This window comes from Synchiropus splendidus, chromosome 18 (genome assembly GCF_027744825.2).
Source record: "Synchiropus splendidus isolate RoL2022-P1 chromosome 18, RoL_Sspl_1.0, whole genome shotgun sequence".
NCBI lineage: Eukaryota > Metazoa > Chordata > Actinopteri > Syngnathiformes > Callionymidae > Synchiropus > Synchiropus splendidus.
Genome location: NC_071351.1, coordinates 12,220,490 through 12,240,338, shown reverse-complemented (window position 1 = coordinate 12,240,338; position 19,849 = coordinate 12,220,490). Strand labels below are relative to the sequence as shown.

Sequence of the window (19,849 nt, the reverse complement as noted above, 5' to 3'; positions counted from 1 at the left end):
TTCAGCAAACATCAGACCAATAGCTTGCGATATGACCACACTTTCATTCTCAGATGGAAACATTTTTGGAAGAGGCGCTGACAGTCGACTTTGTCTTTGAATGGCTTTTGGAAACTCGTGCTGGCAGGTGTGTTATTGTTTTGTAACCTGTGTGTACGTGTGTGTGCGTGTGACCTTAAAAGCTGGAATTGTGTGAGACTTGATCAAGACATGGGCTTCGGTTTGTGTGTGTCTGGATTGATTCCTTCTTATCTGGACAACAGCCAGACGCGTGGCCTGCTGCTGAGGGCCTTTCATGTTCTCAATATATGGTGCCATTAGTCGTGGTATGTTGTGATATATAAGAGCAGTAAAGATTGAAGCGTCTTAAACTCATCCATGCCTGTCATAGATAGTGCCAGTGAGTTCCATTGCCGGTTCCGTTATCGACCATAGAGGGGCGCTTCTGTTTCAATCATATATAAACGGCTGTTGCAACTGAAATATTTACCAATGATCTATACGTCCATCGGCTTGCGCCATCTATTGTTCGCATCCAGCTACTGCGTGACATTCGCTGCAGTTCCTGTTTCAACCAACTGGGGGCAGTCAAAGCTCAATAACTCGCCGATAGTTTAAAACAGCGTGTGTTTCGTCAAACAAAACCACACCATTAAGCTCTTTAAGCTCTTATCTCTAAATGACGTAACTGTTTCACTCTTTTCTAATGAAGGCGGGTTCGGTTGTTTGATTGTCCAAAACTTTGATCCATACTTGATAAAAGTCAGAAACCACACATCGTAACCTTTAAAAGAAATACTCAGGAAAAGTCGTGAGAGTCGTCAGGACGACTTTTTAACGAGAGGCTGCGGGCTGAAGAGAGCATGGCGCGAAGGTAGGAGAAACGTCCTCCAAGCATCTAAACCGTGTCCTACCACTTTTATTTTGGAAAAGAATTTGACTTTTATTTACCACTAAATACATTGGTCCCAACTGAGCACGCACTGTCAAAGGATACATATTTTTATATGACTTATTTTTGCGTTTTTAAGTTCTGAATGTGGTCTTTGATGCGACACAAGAGGGAGCCAAATATCAAGAGAGGAGGGGATGACCGATACATTAAATTACAATTAAAAACGCCTTCAACAAATACGCCTCCATATATTTTTCTGTGTCAGTTACAATTATACTATATATATATATATATATATATATATATATATATATATATATATATATATATATATATATATATATATATATATATATATATATATATATATATAGATAGATAGATAGATAGATAGATTTGTGTGCGATGGTCTCTTGGTGATTGAGGGTGAGAGTCTCCGGTGATTGTTTGAATGAAGTTTATTTACTTAATTTAAAATAATTGTCAGCCAAACGTTTTTTCCACATATGAACCTCTGCCCTTGATGATAACTGCAGTTGTAGACAAAGACTTGATGCCCCTGTATGTACCTAAGAAGACAGTGGCTGATGTAGGGAGGTCGCCCTTAACAGGCATTTTGAGGTCACTGTGTTCCGTGTAGGCTGAGCAGTTATGGGATTCGAACATGTGAGGGCTTGACCCAAGGTGTGGTCTTATTTCACAGCAGATAGTGTGTCCTGCTGCGCCATCAACCTTCACCAACCTGCTAAAAGAAGGAGGTATGAATGTGTGTCAGCCATGTCTGCTCAGAGGTTAGTTGTACACCTGCACGTCCAAAATGACTCGTATCGTCTTCTCATTTGTTATTTAGCCAGAACATGGCTTTCGTTGTCACAAACTTTGGCAATCCAGTACTGATTTCATGTGATACTTCATAATAGTTTATTTGTGGACATTAAACAGCAATATTTTTGTTGCCGATTTGCTGGAATTATGTGAAAACTTCAATTAATGTGTTTAAGTCCGTTTATATTCAAAATAAAAAAAATAAAGTCTCTCTCTCTCTCTCTCTCTCTCTCTCTCTCTCTCTCTCTCTCTCTCTCTCTCTCTCTATATATATATATATATATATATATATATATATATATATATATATATATAGCTCGACTTTTTTTTTATTGAATCATGGATGAACATTCCATCATAAAATTTAGTTTTTTTGTTGTGAGGAAAAAATATTTTAAGGGTGTTTGTGGTACATCATTTCCAGAGGAATGTAATGTGAATATTATGTTATCTATAATTTATATTAAAATACGTATTATGGTAGTAGAAACATTTGTAATGTTGAACAAATGAGAGAAATCGCATTAAAATATGAGTCAAACCGATCTATTAAAAAAAAAAAAAAAAGTGGAGATGCCGGGGATTGAACCCGGGGCCTCATACATGCAAAGCATGCGCTCTACCACTGAGCTACATCCCCGTTGACGTACGACAGTGGGAGAAAGAGGTTCTATAAACAGTGCGCATGCGTGTTTGTCAAGTTCTTGTGTTGTAATAATAGACGAACAGCTGAGCAACTTATTCCCAGCGCCTCTGGAGACGTGAAGTTATGCAATGTTATGTCATCCGTGTAACTTGTTTTGAAGTGGCGAGCAAACCTAATTGGAAGACTTTTTGAAGATTTAAAGATTGGCATATTTAAGCAGGTATTTGCCATTGTGTGTCATCTGAAGAGTCCTGCAGGAGGAGCAACTCCATTGGTGAACCGTGGGTCCAGAGAAATATAGTCACCTTGAGTCAGTTTATCATTCATTAGTTTTATATATAGTTATGTTGTCAGTGTATCAGTTTATTGTTGAGAGTATATAGGTTATGCCACACAGTTAATTTTCCACGATCTACTAAAGCAGTGCATGTACAACCATGTCTTTCTGGAGAGCACAGTCTGTCCCTCCCAATAGTGTGTTTATCAGCACACACTTGCCAAGGACACCAGTCCCATGCTCTGTTTGCGGTGGCCTTGTAGGGAAAGACCTATTGGCACGAAGCATTTTACCGGCACAATTTCCCAGGTGGGGCCTGAAAAACAAACAGTGAAATGGGTTGTTTTTATTTGTATGTCATAGGCTGGTCAGTTGAGACCACAGCGACACACAGGGCTGTTTGCTGAGCGAGTCGGTTTTAGCATATCTGTGTTTAGGCAGGTTATCTTGGGACTGTGGTGTGCTGGCTGGGTTTACATGTCCAGACAAACTTATGCAATATGAGAGGCAGCAAAGGATTCCTGATCTGAACCCTCCTACATTTAACTTTGAGTTATGATTATATTATGTTATGTCAACACTGGTTTACATTGGTGGAAACTAGACCAGTGAACACCTGTGACTCAACTTAGACCAGACACATGTTGATGTTGGCTTTATGACGTTTTGAAATTATAGTAAAATTGTAATTACGTTTCTAAAACAGAGTGTATTTGTAACTATGAACTGTGTGGGTCATTTATGGGTCAGTTTGTGGTGCAAGGTAGAGATGACACTTATCTTCTGGGTCTACATTTCTTATCACCTACTGCAGAGTTGAGGCCGCGAGGCCTGGGGAGAGGCACCAAAAATAAAAACTGCAGTGGTGGCGGGGTCAAAACACATGAGAGATGCATCAAGGTCATGTAGAGTAAAAGAACGCTTGGTGCGCATTACCACCCTTTTTAAACGTGGAGGCAACACATCTGTTTCCATGACAGTCATTTCAAGAAAAAGAATTCCATTCATGACTTGTTTTTCCTCTGAAGTCACGCGACTGATGAGTCACCTGTCCAGTGCCACACCTATGCCTCTAACCAGAGTTTATGTGGCAGTGTTTGAAGCCCTCTTTTTCTCGTTCATGCACATGCCTGAGCTGGGTCAGCCGGGACAAGGACAGGCATGCCGCTGAACAAGAGCTGCATGTCAAATTCATGATCGTGATCACATGCAGGGAGGGAGAGAGGGAGAGGGAGAGAAAGAGGCTGCGTAACCTTTCCCCCAGTTCTTCGACAAGCTTGGAAAATAGGGGGTCTCCACAGCAAGTTCTGAAAAAGAGCAGTGGATATTTTATGTTGGATCAATCTGCGTAATGCTGCATTTAGTCTGACTGGAGAGCAAGTACTAAGCGCTTGACTCAGTTTTGGGGGGGAAGACATGGACAATGTTTACTTTACATACTTACAAACACATTTATATGACTGGCTTGTTTTGCTAAACAACACTGAGCCAGCATACAACCAGTATATGGTTAAAGCTAGTAGATACCACCTACCACTGAAGACCAGCCAATGGGCTGGCTTCACACACAGAGGTCATCAAGCCACTCAACTGGTCCAGTCAGTCCACAGTGAAATGACACAGCAGCACCTATAATCAACTCCAGTCGAGTGCAGGAATGCGGGAAGAAAACTGACACTTTCATGAACACGCACCAGAACAAGCAAGATCACTCAGGCTGTTTTAAATTCTATTACTGATTTTTTTTTTAACAGTGTAAGTATAAATAATATTCTCTGACTACACTACTGATGTGAGCAATACCACAAGGTCAATATGGATGACATGTTAACACACTTTGCATCTATTTACAATACAGTGTATTGTTGAGTTTCATAAGATACTGACAGAACAAACTCACGACATGACATTACTCCACTTTTTTGACTGAGAACACGTTAACACAAGATAGGCTCACTGTTCTAGCTTGCAATATTCACTGCCTAAGCAGCCTAAGTTTATTCATCTTGCCTGCCCTGGAGTTTGCGTGTGTGTGAGTTGCCTAGCACCTGGTAATAGTAGAGGTGGAAACCTTATCATCTCGCCCTTCAAGAAGTTCTGTCTGAGCTCTGCTGTTGCTATCATCTCACTCAGGTTTTATAACACCATGGCAAAGTCCAGTCAAGGAAATTAACTGAGAAGAGCCTGTCTGACAGACCAGCTGGGAGACAAACGCTGGCAGGCGGGGTTGTTTATGATTTGAGCCCAGCGCTTGTCCAACTTGAGGACTGACATTCCTGTGTTACAGTCAGAGATGATGTCAAATGGACTGCTGTGGGAGAAATATCACCAAGATAATCTTACCAGTTGTGTTTGTTTGTCAATGTCCTGTTCTTGTGGATAGAAGTTTTAGGCACATTGAATGAGATCAAATAAAAACATTATATTCTTCCCACAATGGGAAAATTCAACTTCTCACTGCAACACGAGACATAAAATAAAAAAAACAAATTCACAACATAGTATTACACAACTTAAATTAATAGCATAAAATAAGAGCATCAAACAAATGAATTATTTCTAACTAAACAAATAATAATAATTTAGAAATAGACAGATAGTGATGCAATATGAATAAAAACGGCATGTTTTTGTGTTTACTTTAACGTGCCTTTTATGGTACACTGAGCTCTCCACATAGGTTGTTGCCAGCAGTGTTGGCAACCGCAAACAAACTCTTTTCGACATCAGAAACCCACCAAACTGAATTAGTAATGTGAATTACTAAAGATCATTTAGAACTCAAACTGTCCAAACTATCCACACTTATGGGGACACCTTACAAACGGACCTTAAAACACAGTTTTGCTTCTTTATTCAAAACAGGGAGGTGGATTGGTCGGTGTAACGTCATTTGTCATCCGTGAGCACCTGAGAATAAGTCGAGTGGTCCAGACTGCATTGCGTTCAGATGACCGCTGGGGGTCGGGAACGCACGCGGGAACTCTTTTGTCATTGGTTACTTTCATACTGCATCCAGAAGGTAGTCGTTTGATTGGCTGCTACGTGTTGAGAATCCCACTGTGGTCCATCCCCTCTGTGGAAGAGTGAGGGGATGCTCGAGGGGGAGGGGGGCCGGCTTCAAATATGATGCTGAGTAATGTCAATTTCTGTGAATATTTTGATCATGAAGTCAATGAAAACGTACTTTTCGATATATGTTAGAGTTTATTATTATTGTTATTTACAACTGTGAAGGTTTATCGCCATTGTTTCATGGTGAAATGAACACCAACATTACAGTTGAGTCACTTTTTTGGCTACAAATACCTATTTAGCCATGTTAGTGTTTACGCAGACTCAGGATCAGTTTACCATCCCCCCGGCTACTGCCTTCAATCGCAGTGATAGTGAGCAGGATCTGATCAGGGATCAGCCCGCTTGTCATTCTGTGCGCTGGTTGACAGCCCCTCTCGCCCAGCCCCCCTGTTACCAAGCGCCCAGGCCCGTGTCTGCTGTAATATTCTGATTGGCTGGTTCGTCTGAGATGGGCGTGGAAATGGGCGTGCCCCGCGACATTGTGATCTCACAATCAGCTGTTTTGTACGTTCTACATACTGATCCGAGGATCAGCTGGAGGCAGCAATAAACAAGGAAAACCTGCAGCAGATTGCATTTAAATATACATAGTAGAGGATAGCGCTGCAGGTGTCATGATCTGAGAAACATCAGTGTAACATTTTACACGAAGTCCTTCTTCTGAGAAGAAAGCCTTTTATTTTTCTATTATGGTTTTTTAGCTACCTCAATTTCAAGGCAATCTAAAGCTGTGCTTTAAGAATAATCGTCGTTTCTACTGTGTGTGATCTCGTTTACAACTTGAATAATATTGCAAAGGCAGGTAAGATGTTTTGTTTTTGTTCGAATCCTTCTGTTTTGTGTCTAAACTGTGTGAGACATCAGGCCACTGCTGAGCTGCTACACTCCTCAAACATCGTCTGCCCGCTTTATTGACACCCGACTAACATTGTTTTTATGTAATAGCCTCGTCTGGTGTGTTACAATAACATACTATTTTGGACCGAGTTATATTTAGCTGCGAGCTTTTATTAGGTCACGAATAGAAACGTATACCGTCGTGCACTCGACATCAAAATGGTTTTCAGAGTCGACAGAAGGTTCGATTCCCAGTAAATTGACACCAGCCTTCATCCTGCTGGAGGACGTTACATACCGAATGCTGATGTGGACTCAGGTCGATGGCGGCGGATGTTGATATTTGTGAGGAGGCGGACCTTTGCGACTGGGCTTCTTTTGTCTGTAAATGATAAAATTGTCTTTTGTGAAGAATTAACGAAGGTGTGTGTCGTCCCAGTTCTTTTCCATTCGATCCGTCCGTCGTGTCGTTGAGGCTCATCTGTCATTGCTTTGACCCTTCAGCTGCAGGGCTTACACGGATAATTCATCTTTAGCCTGGATGCACTCGACAGAGCCTCCTCAGTCCTTTCTTACTCAGTCAACACGATCACCATCGTTGATATTTCTGTCACAATTCAAGCTTCTGGCGCTCGATACATTCGTTCAGACGTCTTTTTTCGCGTCATTTATTTCATTTTATTCGACCGCAGTCTGTTCATGTACCATAAGGAGACGTGTTAACGCGGAAACACATTTAAAAAGACAAACTACATGAGTGATTTCTTGTGTTTGGGATCGTTTTTTATGACTCCTGTGGTCGTCAAATACTCTGCAGCCTCCGTTAGCGTCGGTGACGACGTTGTGACGTCACATGCGTCTTGTTTTCATTCTGCTACACTCCGCCCACCTGCTTAACCCCGCCCACATGGCTGAATTTTCTCTGAGGTCATTTTATGCCCTCAAACAGTAGATAGTTGTTTGGGTGGTTATTTTGCTGCAATTATTATCTTGGAACGATTTGTCGTTTTAATTACTATACACAGTAGCGTTTATACAAATATACACAAGTACTATTCACCCATCACACAGTTACATTTCCTATTAAACAAAGTTAACAAAAGAAAGTTTGCTATTCATACAGGACAAGATTAGGCAAGGAAACAGATGCTGAAATATAAAACCCTACTTGTGCAAGTGGTTTTAAATGGAAACAGTTGATCAGCCATTACATAAGACACATAAACTCTTAATGCATGACTGAAGTTGGGATGTTTTATGCTCCATGTCACCATGGCAATCCCAAATATGGGCACATCTCGACAGCATGCGTCCAGACATTTATTTGACCACATATTTAAACAAGTTTAAATTAAAAAATAGCGGTAAATGACAACAATATCATTAATATGAAATATATAGTGATGATGGGCTGTAATGTAAATAATAAGGGCACGTTCAGGACCATGAACTTAGCCCAGTTCAGAAACCAAGGTGAAAGTTCGTGTGATAAAAATAGATATGGGGGAAAGGTCTAAACAATGCTCCCTGATCTCTGCTCTCCAGCCAAAGTGAACAGAACTTTGACTGAAGCTGTTGAAACATCTGTGGCAGATTACATCATCAGCTACGTTTCAGTCACACAGTTACCACGCTCACACGAAGTGATTCTCCATTCTGTCAACATTTGAAATGATGGATTTGGGTTATGAAAGAAGCATCACATCGGTCTTGTATTATCTTTGAACAAAAAGCGTGTTTGGGCATTCAAATCCCTTGTTTAAATCTGACACTAACACGCCACTTCATCTGCTCTCTCTTCACAGGCCTTTGCTCCAAACCAAGTAAACCTTACATTTGCACTACAGAAGCTCATCGACTCCCAAGTTCCAGCGCAGGGCTTCGAGTGACAACAGGAGACTCAGAAATAACACAACACATACAACAGCTGTGCAGCAGTGACATACATTGCTATAAAATTCCAAGGCAGCTCAACCTTTTTTTTAAACTCGCAAAGAGCACCTACGTCCTCAACACTTGACAGTCATGTTCCAACGTCTCAGCAACTTGTTGTTTGGAGAGGTGGAGGAGGTGGCGGCTGAGCTGAATGGACCGAAACCTTGTGTGACGGAGGCCGATGAAGAGGGATGGATGCTTGTTAACTTGCCCGGTGAGTTGAATATTAGGGTTTGGTCTTAAGTGAGTGAAAATACAACGCATTGTCTCGTGAGATTGTGTCATAATTTAAGAATTCAGGTGAAGCTGGGTGGTGTTGGATGTTCGTGTAATTTAACAATGAAAGTGTTGCCTCATTATAATGGAGTTTTATCTCGCATAATACAAAAGTCAGTAACCATTTTCACTACAGATTACAGTAATAAGCTTAAATAGATCGGAGTATACAAGTTAAACTGACAAAATTCATAACATTTATGTGCTATTGTTTGAGTGTTGGCTTTAAATATGGGATAAAAGAACATGTTGTGATGTAAAGATGCAGAATAGAATACAGTCAACAATATTGTGAGAATTAATATTGTATAGTTATTGTGATTCTATGGAACAACAACAATGGAGGTAAAAAAAAAAACAGGTTCTTGTCATGGTCTCTGCCCCTAAAGTGTTAATCCATGGATCAGTGGATGATGTCATCACTCATGATAGGGAGTGTGAAAAGTGCCACCCAGTCAGTTGCTGAACCAGACAGCAGACACACAACTCAGTCAGTGAACACACATTTGTTCCATCTTTGTTTATGATCGCGGTCATGACAAAGGCGACTCCTGACTCAGCTTGACTGTGTGAACCCCCAAAATAAAACTTGACTTCAAATCAGAGCCTGAGAGGGTCAACACAACTAACGATGTGACTCTGTTCTGTGTTTCCCTGCCCCCTCTCTCCCCCCTTCCTTCAATATTTAAAATCCCCCTATATTTCTCACACTGGTATGTGTGCGCGTGCGTATGTGATCCCCATAAATGCTCCTCCACCTGCATGATTATGTCTCACTTAAATTCCCATTTCCTCTTGATCCCTGGTCTCCTCACTGCCATGTTGTTCAGGTGAGCCTGACTGCATGATGCAGGCTGAGACAGGAGCCCAACCCGCTGCACGTTCATGCCCAGACAGTCACCAACTCAATCACCTGGATACTATTCCACGGACTGAAAGCCCAACTTTTACTCCTCACGCACTGAATAAGCGCCGTAGAACACATAGAAGTCGGGCGCAAGGTGCTATCACATCACCAGATGCCACGTCTTGCCCGTCAGACTCAGGCGCCCTAACTCCCGTCACCCAACCAAGACGTGCGAGACTGTCCACACCCTCCTCCGCCCTGTCAATGTCTCCTAGCTCTGGGAGTGAGTGCGGGGCCAGCGGGAGTAGCAGTAGGGCAGGCTCAGAGAGAGGTTGCATGGATGAGAGCTGGTTTGTCACCCCTCCCCCCTGTTTCACTGCAGAAGGAGCCACCGCCGAGACCAGCCCTATGGAAGACCTGCTCATCGAGCACCCTAGTATGTCTGTGTACGTCTCCCCTGCCAACGTTTCCATGGTGTCAAACGGCAACCTGTCTGTGGTGGGAGAGGAGAGCGTGACCAGTCTGGCGAGCAGTGTGAGGTGAGGAAGAGTTGGTGCACTCAACCAGCTGTTCTCAACTGGTGGTTGCGGGCCTTTTCCATGAGTTTTGAGGGGTATTTGAGGGGTGATGGTGGGTCCCAAAGCCAGTTGAGAACCACTGCTCTAAACTATACCTTAATTCCTCTTTATTTATTTGGTAGTTTCCTGACCAATTCAGACAAGTTCAGTCATACCATTTGTTGTGTTTGAAAGTCTAATTCCAATCCTGTTTCTCCTCCAGTCGGGTGGCTGAACCAGCAGCCGTCCCTGCACTCCAAACTACTATGCCCACCAGGGTGATCCGTGGGGCAGCTGCCCAGGCTGGTGCTCTGGCAAAGGTCACCCAAGTGGCAAGGGTGCAGCGTAGCAAAGCCCGTATCGAACGGCGCCAGCTGGCACGCAACCGCATCCAACGCCAAAATCGCACCCGGGAACAGGTTCCTCGCCACGCAGCTCACGCCAGAAACACCTTCCTTCACCAGCCTAGCAAGCGCAACTTCTGCCACTAAACCTGCATAACCAGGGGTTATTGTTTACTCTGAGGGCGTTTGTAGTGAAAGTCAACTCCAAGAGTCACCTGTAAAATCTCCGCCGTGTTTTTGGTTTAATACAGCCAATATGTTTTTATTTCACATCAATTATTCCACTTGCTATTTTATGCCTGGTTATGCTGTTGTCAATCGAGCCCTCTGACTTAGCTCTTAGGAGAACTTTAGTAATCGTTCTTTGCAGTATCACAAAAAAAAAATTAAAAACAATATATAGATAGTATCAAAAATGTCTAAAAAAGAATATCAAAGATTAGATCCGCTACTTTTTCCTTCTTGTTATTCAGTTTTTTTCCTCACGGCATGTTTCGTATCCATCTGAATACTTCAGAGTTGGCAATTTGGGATTTGCATTCATAAATGTGCTGATTCTATTAACAGCTTTTTGGTGGGGACAATGCAACATTGCGGCAGTCTTGCATGGTGTCATTTCTGTTTTCTCCTTTAATTTGTCAGAATAAATGACAGAAGTGTAAACCGTGTGTGGGCCCAGTGAGAGACATCCATCAGTCAAACAGGACGATTTAGTCTGTGAAAGTGGTTCCTCTCACTGGAAGAAGGGCGAGAGCAAGTAGAAGGGGGTGAGAGAAGAAGCAAAACAGACTAAAGAGTGACGTAGACAACAAGATGAATAAGATATATATGAAAGATTTGGATGCAAGTGTGATGTAAATTTAAGAGAAGCTTGTGATTATCAGAACCAAGTTGGTATATAGATGATTTTTTTTAGATATAAATTTTGAGAAAATGCGTATTTAAAAAAAACCCAGTGAAGGATTGCACAATCTGTCAAAAAAATGAGTTCAGTTTCTGGTCTCACGGCTTGTCTTAAGTTTACAAGGTTAGAAGAGAAAAAGTAGGTGTGGCACGGTACTGGTGGCAACTCTTTATTTTGTTTTGTTCTATGGTTTAAATCCATCCTGCTGTCCGTAATGTTGCATGGTTCCACTAACAAGAGCCTGTTTTTGAAGTTTTTTTTTTGTCCTTTTCAATTAAAAAAAAAAATCTGTGGGTGGTTCACAGCATGATGGTCATTAAATGGTGTGGACTGAAAAGTGAAGTGCCCGGCACACGTTTGCTGTGTTCGCCCACAGTGTGTCGTGTTCCTTATTTTCCAAGAGTTAAAAAAAAAAAATATTTTTTTTTTGCAAGATCCACTTTCATCAATGATCTTTCTCTTGACGTGAGTTTTAGCATCTATTACATCTGACAGTGTCCACCTTAAAAATCTAGCGTACTGATATGTATTCAATGACAACAGTAAACAATGGTGCTGAAATGTATACTAATGTTTGTAAATTATTTGAGACATGGATGTAAGATTGCACTGTCATACCTGTGTGAGTTTAGCAGCGTGATGTGTGGTTGTGTTCCATTATTTTGTGATTTTTTTTTTTTGTTTTCTGTGTGTGAGAAAGTGTACCGACTTGTAAAAATGCTAGAAATACTCAAAAAATATGATTATTAATAGTCATTTTTTTCTTTTGTAAATATTACAGAACAAATTATAACCCCCTCTTTGATGTCGGAGCCTCTCTGGGTTTTGGTCCTGCAGCGCTGCGTTTGGTCAGATGAGAATGCTGTTTATGCGTGATTATTCTGAACGAAGGGGGCTTCTCAGTGGCCAAAAAAGGCTGTTGTTCTTAAAATCCTTGTCTCCGGCGAAACAGTACGGCGCCATAATTTTATTTTATTTTTTATTTTTGCTGCGCCTTGTGAGCAACACCGCCCCCTACAGGGACTATTCAATACAGCTCCATTTATGACGTGATCTTTGTTCGATACAATGGCTCCTTAAATGTACTATTTGAAGGAAGCATCGACATTTTTAGGTTATTGTTTTAATTGACTTGCTTTAACTTTGCTACAACGTCAAATATATTCGTAAAATTTACCAATAAATGAATTGAATTTAGGTGGGAAAGCTTGTAGTTTAACATAAATTGCACTGCAGTTGCTGAACAAGTGACTCACGTAATACAATTTGCAAATATGTTGACTGTGTCTAATCTCTATCTTCGCTGACTTTCCCGAGGTAACAATTTGGCTTCGGAAAACCTGTTTTGCTTCAACTTCCAGTTGAGCACCAACGTGTTTGCTTATACATTTGCATCACCCTTCTCCTTTCATTCACCCTCTACTGCATCCTTGTCTGCTGTAGACCAACATCCTTTAAAATGACTCCAAAAAAATGCTTTAAACTTCATGCTTACTGTCACCTGACTACTTCTGATGAAATATTCAAAACTAGCAGTGTGGTTGGACTTAAAAAGGTAATCATATCGTCTCCGTCCTCCTGTTCGCGCTCATGTTTGTTTTTGTTTGCAAACTGATATGTCATGTTGAGGAATGTGCTGTCAATATGCTGTCTTTGATTGTTAAGGGTGAGGTTTTGGAATGGAGAACATCAAATAGAAGGCTGATGAAATGCACACCTGATTTTTTTTTTTTTCAGAAGAGATATGAGTTTTTGAAATATGAAATATAAATATATAATTGAAAAGGTTTCCCTTATAATGTTTTGACTTGCTGTTCACAATTAGTATGTTTAAATTCAAGGCAATGAATGTCCGGGGAATTTTACGCTGAAACAATGGCAGCTTAAAAGCAACCGTGAGGTCTCACCTTCATCTTATCTGCGACGCCCCCAGCCCCCTCTGTCGGAACGAAATATAAAAATGGTGTATCTGATCAATGGTGATTGTGCCTTTCACTTTCTCTGCATGGTTTCTGTGATGTACTGATTTTTCCATCCCCAGAGTGGACAGTGCTCCACCGTCAGGAAAACCTATGCAAAAAATATTCAAAGGGTGGACTCCATGAAGAAAACAGATACCCTACAAAAAAACGGAAACAAATAAACACTCAGGTTAACGCCTGAATCTTGTGTGGTTATTTTTATCGGTGGAATTCCGTTCAGTTGTTTGGGGGTCAATCCTGCCTCAGTAAATCTGACTCTACATTCACATCCGTCTCAAATCACGAGTGTATTCCAGCTTCAAGGCAGAGTTTTAACTACTTCCTGTTGTGAGGCTGTGCCTCGCTATTGTTTCCAAAATGAACCCAGATCAGAGATGGGGCTGGTTTCTCCTTACAAACCTCCCAAACACATTTCAACTGTTTCACGAAGCACATACACTACTCTCCAATACATAGTGTTTTCTGGTATTTGTTTAGGTGAGTTCCCAACAAAACAAAACTATTCATCATACCTCCTTTCTAGCAAATGATGACTTTGGAATCGGTAAGAGAAACTACCGTGCTGCTCTCAAATCTTAGAAACTGGATCATAAGACAACTTAGTTATATTTGTAATGTAATTTCAATGGATAATTTCAATTATGTGGAAACTGAAAATGTCTCCACATAATCGTGGTTATGCCTGAAGAGCGTCATGAAATCATGAGCATAATCTGAGGGTGTGGTGAAGTATCTGTATTCCTATTTTACATCTACAAATAAAGAGCGACTGAAATACATTTCAGAATAAGGGGATCAGATCAGTTGATCGAATGAATGAATGAATGCAACTTTAATCCCAATTAAGTGGCTTAGGATGGATCACATTTCCTTGGCATGAGATGAAGAGATACAGCAGGTAAAGGAGGGTCATAGGCGGGAGAGAAAATGCAACTGGAGAAGGCATTCATCTTAAACAACCTGTCAGTCTGCTTCTCCCGGCTTAAATGTAGCACCTTAATGTTGCTCTTCCTCTGAACTGTGACGTCATAACAACAGCTCTTGCTGGATACTTGTGCCGAGTAAGTTGTCATTGATTCATATATTCCTGTTTTTTTTTATTTATTGCCAGCTTCAATTAATCGATACGACACGTTTGGGTTGAAACGTTTCGTCGCGGCTTGCATAACAAGTCATACCGGTTGTTGATGCTAACTCCGCCAGCCGGTAGTCTTGGCGACGGTTTCCTCTTCCCTCCTCGCTTTACCCCCTGAACCAAAATTCTCGTTGGTATTGCTTGCACAGCTTGACACAAGGGAGGTAAGCGCATATTTGAAGCGGTATAGTCATTTACCTGCGGGTCTGTCATTTGTTTGTTTTAGATGGAGGAAGTGCGCTGAGGAGGTAGCCGGTGTTAGCTTGTTTCCTTAGCTGCCTTATCGGAATAGTGGCATTTCTTCAGACGCTCATTTTAAATTTGAGATCTTGTTTATGTTTTTTGACACGCTACAACACATTTTAATTGTCAACATGCGTTTCGTTGTCTGTAGGGAGATGCCGCTTTCATTATCTAACCATAATAAAATAATAGAAACACCTGTACTTACGTCATTACTCACGTTGAATAGCGTTTTATTAGTTGTCAGGCTATATTTAGTCTCATACAATTTAAGACGATCGTATGCCGTTTGCTCGGGTTATGTTTTCCTTACGTTCAATTTTATTTCTCTTTCAGGTGGATATTGAACTGAGCCTTGAGAAGCTTCGTCATCAAACCAATAGAATTGATCTGTATAATTTGACCAGTCACAATATAGAAATGTGAACATTCTACAATAGCTTCTTTATTATTTTAACAGATAAGATTCAGTTATGAACACGGCGGTCCCTGACAGTGGGACGGGGAACACGAACGCGGGGGACCTTAAAGATTCCAATCCACAGCAAACCTTAGGGAGCGCCTACTCGCCTGTTGACTACATGAGCATTACCAGTTTTCCAAGATTGCCTGAAGATGATTTGTCAACAGAAAACTCTCTCAGGTTTCGCAAAGATGATGACATTGTCCTGTCGGAGCAGGATACAGGTGGGACTTTTTACCGAATTCCTCGATTAAATAGGATTATATAATGAATACATTGGACTTTATAATTTATATTTTTTGTTTTAGACCCAGATCTGTTCCTCAAGTCAGCTCGACTGCAGCGTCTCCCCTCTTCAGCCTCAGATCTGGCAAACAAGGACTTTGCATCCTTTCGGGAGACCACAACAGACCCGTTTCAGGAAGGATGTGCTTGCCAGCGAGATGGGCTCACAGTCATTATCACAGCTTGCCTCACTTTCGCCACTGGAGTCACGATAGCTCTCATCGTGCAGATCTACTTTGGAGATCCTCAGGTGAGGCTGTGCCCATGTAACTATGTTGTAATAACACAGGATTGTACATGGTTTCAAACGCTGGAGGCCCCACGCAGTCGATTAAATCCGCTTTAAGACATCATCGGTCTGTAAACAGGTATTTTTTTTCTTGCTAGGTCTTCAACCAAGGAGCTGTGGTGACTGACGCCACTCCATGTACCTCTCTCGGGTTTGAAATTTTAGAGAAGCAAGGTTCAAGTGTTGATGCAGCCATTGCCGCCTCTCTGTGTTTAGGAATTGTCCACCCACACACCTCTGGTTTGGGAGGGTAAGTTGCATAAAATAGCTTGAAAAATAAAACAGAATCTGATTTAAATGAGATCTTACTTTGGATAGTGGTGGAGTCATGTTGGTGCATGATATACGCAAGAACAAGACAAGGATCATCGACTTCAGAGAGACAGCCCCGGCTGGCCTTCATGAGGATCTGATGCAGACAAATCTTCACTTAAAGGTAAGTGATTTAATTTGAATTGGAATAAAAGCAGAAGCATGGCTAGACTTTAAATAGTGAAAACCACATTTGGTTATGATGTAGTCAATTACATAGTATTTTATGTCGTGTTACACTTATGTATTCAGATTAAATAATGCCATTTCATTTCAGCCTGGGCTGTTGGTGGGAGTACCAGGCATGCTCAGTGGGATGCATCAGGCACACCAGCTGTATGGCAGGTATTCATCCTGGTCATTCTATTCATTTTTTTCTACCACTTCCTTTCTTCTATTATAAAGTGCAGGTGCGATATCAATGCATATATTCAGTAAACTGCTGAAGCACTACCATCTTTACTGCAGAGGAGGTGAAATTTGAAGTGTCTGTATCTTTAGTGAAAGAGCTCTTGTGATGACCTGATGCACCAGTCAGTCAGCTGATAAAATGGCTTGACAAATACTCATAACTAGCTCATTGCAATTTGCTACATTGACTTTTTAAACTGGTAGATACACCCTGTTAATTCCCCAGGATGCAGTGGAAAGATGTGGTTACCCTGGCTGCAGATGTTGCCCGAAAAGGATTCAATGTTACGCATGATTTAGGTTAGTGATCAGGGTGGATTCAAATGTATTGTAAGTTTCTTGTCAAATATGTTGATGTGTTGTTTTTGTTTCGCTAGCTGACGCGCTCGCCAAGGTCAAGGACCAAAACGTTTCGGATGCATTCCGAGATCTTTTCCTTCCCAACGGGCGGCCTCCTCTCCCTGGATTGTTCAGCCGGCGCCTGGATTTGGCTGCCATCTTGGATGACGTTGCCTTGAAGGGGATTTCAGAATTTTACAATGGAAACTTAACACAGGAAATGGTTAATGCAGTAAGTAGGTTTCTATTTTACATAGACTCTCAATATAGAATGGGAAATATTCAGTCATACGTTATCTCACGCTGTAGAAACTTCGACTGTTGTCCCTCAAATACACAGCCATTGGCTTGGGATGCTTTCTGTTTTACAAATGAACTTCAGTGTGGTATTTTTACATAGTCACTCATAATGAATTGTGGTGGTATTTTACTTTAAACTTCCTCTTTTCAGGTGCAGGAGAGTGGGGGCGTGCTCGTAGAAGAAGACTTCAGCAACTACAGTACTGTCCTGCAGCAACCAGCTGAAATCCACTATCAAGGTTGTCGACACAGCTTTCCTCCCTCTGTTTTATGACCACGTCATGCTGTTCATATGCACATGGTGACATGTTTACACCCACGTTCGGCGTTTACATATTTGTTTTGCGTGAATGTGTTACCCAGCAGTATCTTAAGTCAAGTATTTTCAACGATAATACTGTCATAAGAGATCAAAGTCATATGGTGAAGTTGATATACACGCTTTATATTTAATGTCTGACCATTCTCCAAAGGGTACAATGTGTTAGCAGCCCCAGCCCCACATGCAGGCGTGGCACTGATCAGTGCTCTGAACATTCTGGAAGGATTCAATATTACTGGTCAGGTGCCGAGGAGCAGCATGTATCACCGCATTGCAGAGGTAATTACACACTATTCTCATGTCGTGCACTTCAAAACAAGTTAGCAGAATAGAGAACCATCTAATCCTTGGTAATTTAACAGTCTGTGAAGATCGCTCTGGGCTTGGCCAGTGGGCTGGGAGACCCCATGTTTGACTCGACAGTGTCGGACATGGTCACCAATATGTTGAGGTACGAGCAGATGTTCTCTTTGTGGGCACCACATTTGTTGGTGGTGAAACTAGTCTCCTGTTATTGTTTTACAGCAAAACACAAGCATCCAAACTGCGTGACAAGATCAGTGACTCTCAGACTTACCCGGTCAGCCATTACACGCCTTCATTTGTGCTGGAGGAGGGTGGACAAGCAGCACAGGTCATGGTGATGGGCCCAGATGACCACATTGTATCAGTAGTGAGGTATTTCAATGTGATAAGACAAATTGTATCAACTTATTTTTGTGCGTTTGTTGCTCCCCATGTTACAAGAGTTCAAGTAATTAAAGTGGTGCTGCTTCTGTTTATGTTTTGGGAGTGGCTGCAGGGTGGTAGGGGAGGGAACAGGTTGTAGAAAGAGTCAACCAAACAATTTTGTTTACTGTCAACTGAGAGTTGTTTGTTTTCCCTTCTCAGCTCATTGAACAAACCTTTCGGCAGCCAACTGGTGACCCCGTCTGGAGTCCTGTTGAACAGCCAAATATTGGATTTCTCCTGGCCGAATAAGACTCAACGCTCATCACCTAATCCAGTAAATATGCCCTGTTTTTTTAAACATAGCAATAGAAATAGGGTCATCTAAATGGTTACTCTTGTCACCAGCATAACTACCTTCAACCTGGAAAGAGGCCCATGTCCTTTCTGATGCCCACAGTCGTAAGACCAGCGGTGGGCTTTTGTGGCACGTATGTGGCTCTCAGTTCGTCTCACGCAGACAGATCTCTAAGTAGCATCACGCAGGTAAATATAACAATGTTAGTTGCGTTAAACCAGACTGCTCATCTGATGACGTTTTCCGAATCATCGCCAGGTGTTGATGAATGTCCTGACGTCACGTAAAAACATGAGCGACAGTCTGTCCTACGGAAGACTCCACCCACAGCTGCAGAACAATATACTGTTGGTTGACTGTGAGTATTTGAAAGAGTTCAGAGAAGCGACAGCTGCCTCAAAATACATACTTTTATGAAAAAGGCAGGCAGAAGACCACCTGTTCCAGTGCCATTTTCAAAACACTATTGTCTTTCTTCCATCTGCAGCTGAGTTTTCAGATGAAGACATAAAGGTACTACAAGCCAAAGGTCACAGAGTTGAACGGAAAGATGTGTTGTCATTGGTGGAAGGTACACAGCGAACAAATGACCTCATTGTCGGAGTGAAGGACCCTCGCAGTGTGGATGCGTCAGCCATCACAATGTCTCTCATGCCATAGCAAGGCTGTAATAACTGGAGATAGTTTGGTGTGCCTGTCAACCTTCACTATACGATATGGTCTCAGCTCAAACTACAATGTGACATCATGATATTATTTGTTGAATTATCTGCATGGAGGTCATGTATTTTTAAACTAGCCAAACAGCTCCCAGTTCACTCATCTGCCATGCAACATGTCTACCTATTCCGTGTACATATGTCCAGGCGCTGTTGATACTCCACACATAGATGTTGAGTTGTTGTCATTACACTCCACACATTCACTGTTTATTACAAATATTGTTTTTACACTATACTATCTTACTAGGAGCTATTTTAGCTGGGACGCTTTGGTTATTGTTTTATTTTTCACAAATTGCTAAATCTGTCAATTTGTTCATTATATCCCTGTTCTTGAAATATTTCATGGCAGGAAGCCACACTGGTTACCGTCCTTCTATGAATAGTTTGTGGAGGCCTGTTCTAGTGATTACATATCAATATTTTGTTCATACGTAACAGTAAAAGTATGATTTGATTCCTTTTTGTTGATGCTCATGTTTGCACGACAGTATATTCTTTATTTCATGTGTACATGTTGTAATGTACTGTAAAAATAAATTAATTGAAAAATAAATATGAGACATTGCTGGAAAAAAACGGTATACATTTGTCTGGG

General features: G+C 41.5%; 2 protein-coding genes and 1 non-coding gene across 8 annotated transcripts; 2 read left to right on the top strand and 1 right to left on the bottom strand.

The window, feature by feature from the left end:
• Positions 1–764: 764 nt before the first annotated feature.
• LOC128750101 (tumor protein p53-inducible nuclear protein 2) lies at positions 765–13,567 on the top strand. Of its 5 annotated transcripts, XM_053850302.1 has the most exons (5): positions 825–874; positions 1,599–1,686; positions 8,364–8,707; positions 9,600–10,155; positions 10,397–13,567. In XM_053850302.1, the coding sequence occupies exons 3-5, from the start codon at positions 8,584–8,586 to the stop codon at positions 10,662–10,664; spliced, it is 948 nt and encodes a 315-aa protein (XP_053706277.1). In that variant the 5' UTR covers positions 825–874; positions 1,599–1,686; positions 8,364–8,583; the 3' UTR covers positions 10,665–13,567. The 5 variants fall into 5 exon arrangements, with proteins under 5 accessions (XP_053706276.1, XP_053706277.1, XP_053706278.1 ...); XM_053850301.1 differs by lacking the exon at positions 1,599–1,686 and having other exon boundaries at positions 765–874; XM_053850303.1 differs by lacking the exon at positions 825–874 and having other exon boundaries at positions 1,601–1,653.
• On the bottom strand, positions 2,289–2,360 carry trnaa-ugc (transfer RNA alanine (anticodon UGC)). Its single transcript has one exon. It is a non-coding gene; the product is annotated as a tRNA-Ala (tRNA).
• Positions 13,568–14,299: 732 nt separating the features above from the next.
• On the top strand, positions 14,300–19,827 carry LOC128749650 (glutathione hydrolase 7). Of its 2 annotated transcripts, none has more exons than XM_053849451.1 (16): positions 14,300–14,464; positions 15,118–15,468; positions 15,553–15,779; positions 15,917–16,068; positions 16,137–16,254; positions 16,408–16,475; positions 16,768–16,841; positions 16,919–17,112; positions 17,332–17,419; positions 17,654–17,781; positions 17,865–17,953; positions 18,028–18,180; positions 18,394–18,508; positions 18,580–18,717; positions 18,788–18,887; positions 19,017–19,827. In XM_053849451.1, the coding sequence occupies exons 2-16, from the start codon at positions 15,255–15,257 to the stop codon at positions 19,187–19,189; spliced, it is 2,031 nt and encodes a 676-aa protein (XP_053705426.1). In that variant the 5' UTR covers positions 14,300–14,464; positions 15,118–15,254; the 3' UTR covers positions 19,190–19,827. The 2 variants fall into 2 exon arrangements, with proteins under 2 accessions (XP_053705426.1, XP_053705425.1); XM_053849450.1 differs by lacking the exon at positions 14,300–14,464 and adding an exon at positions 14,557–14,702.
• Positions 19,828–19,849: the final 22 nt, after the last annotated feature.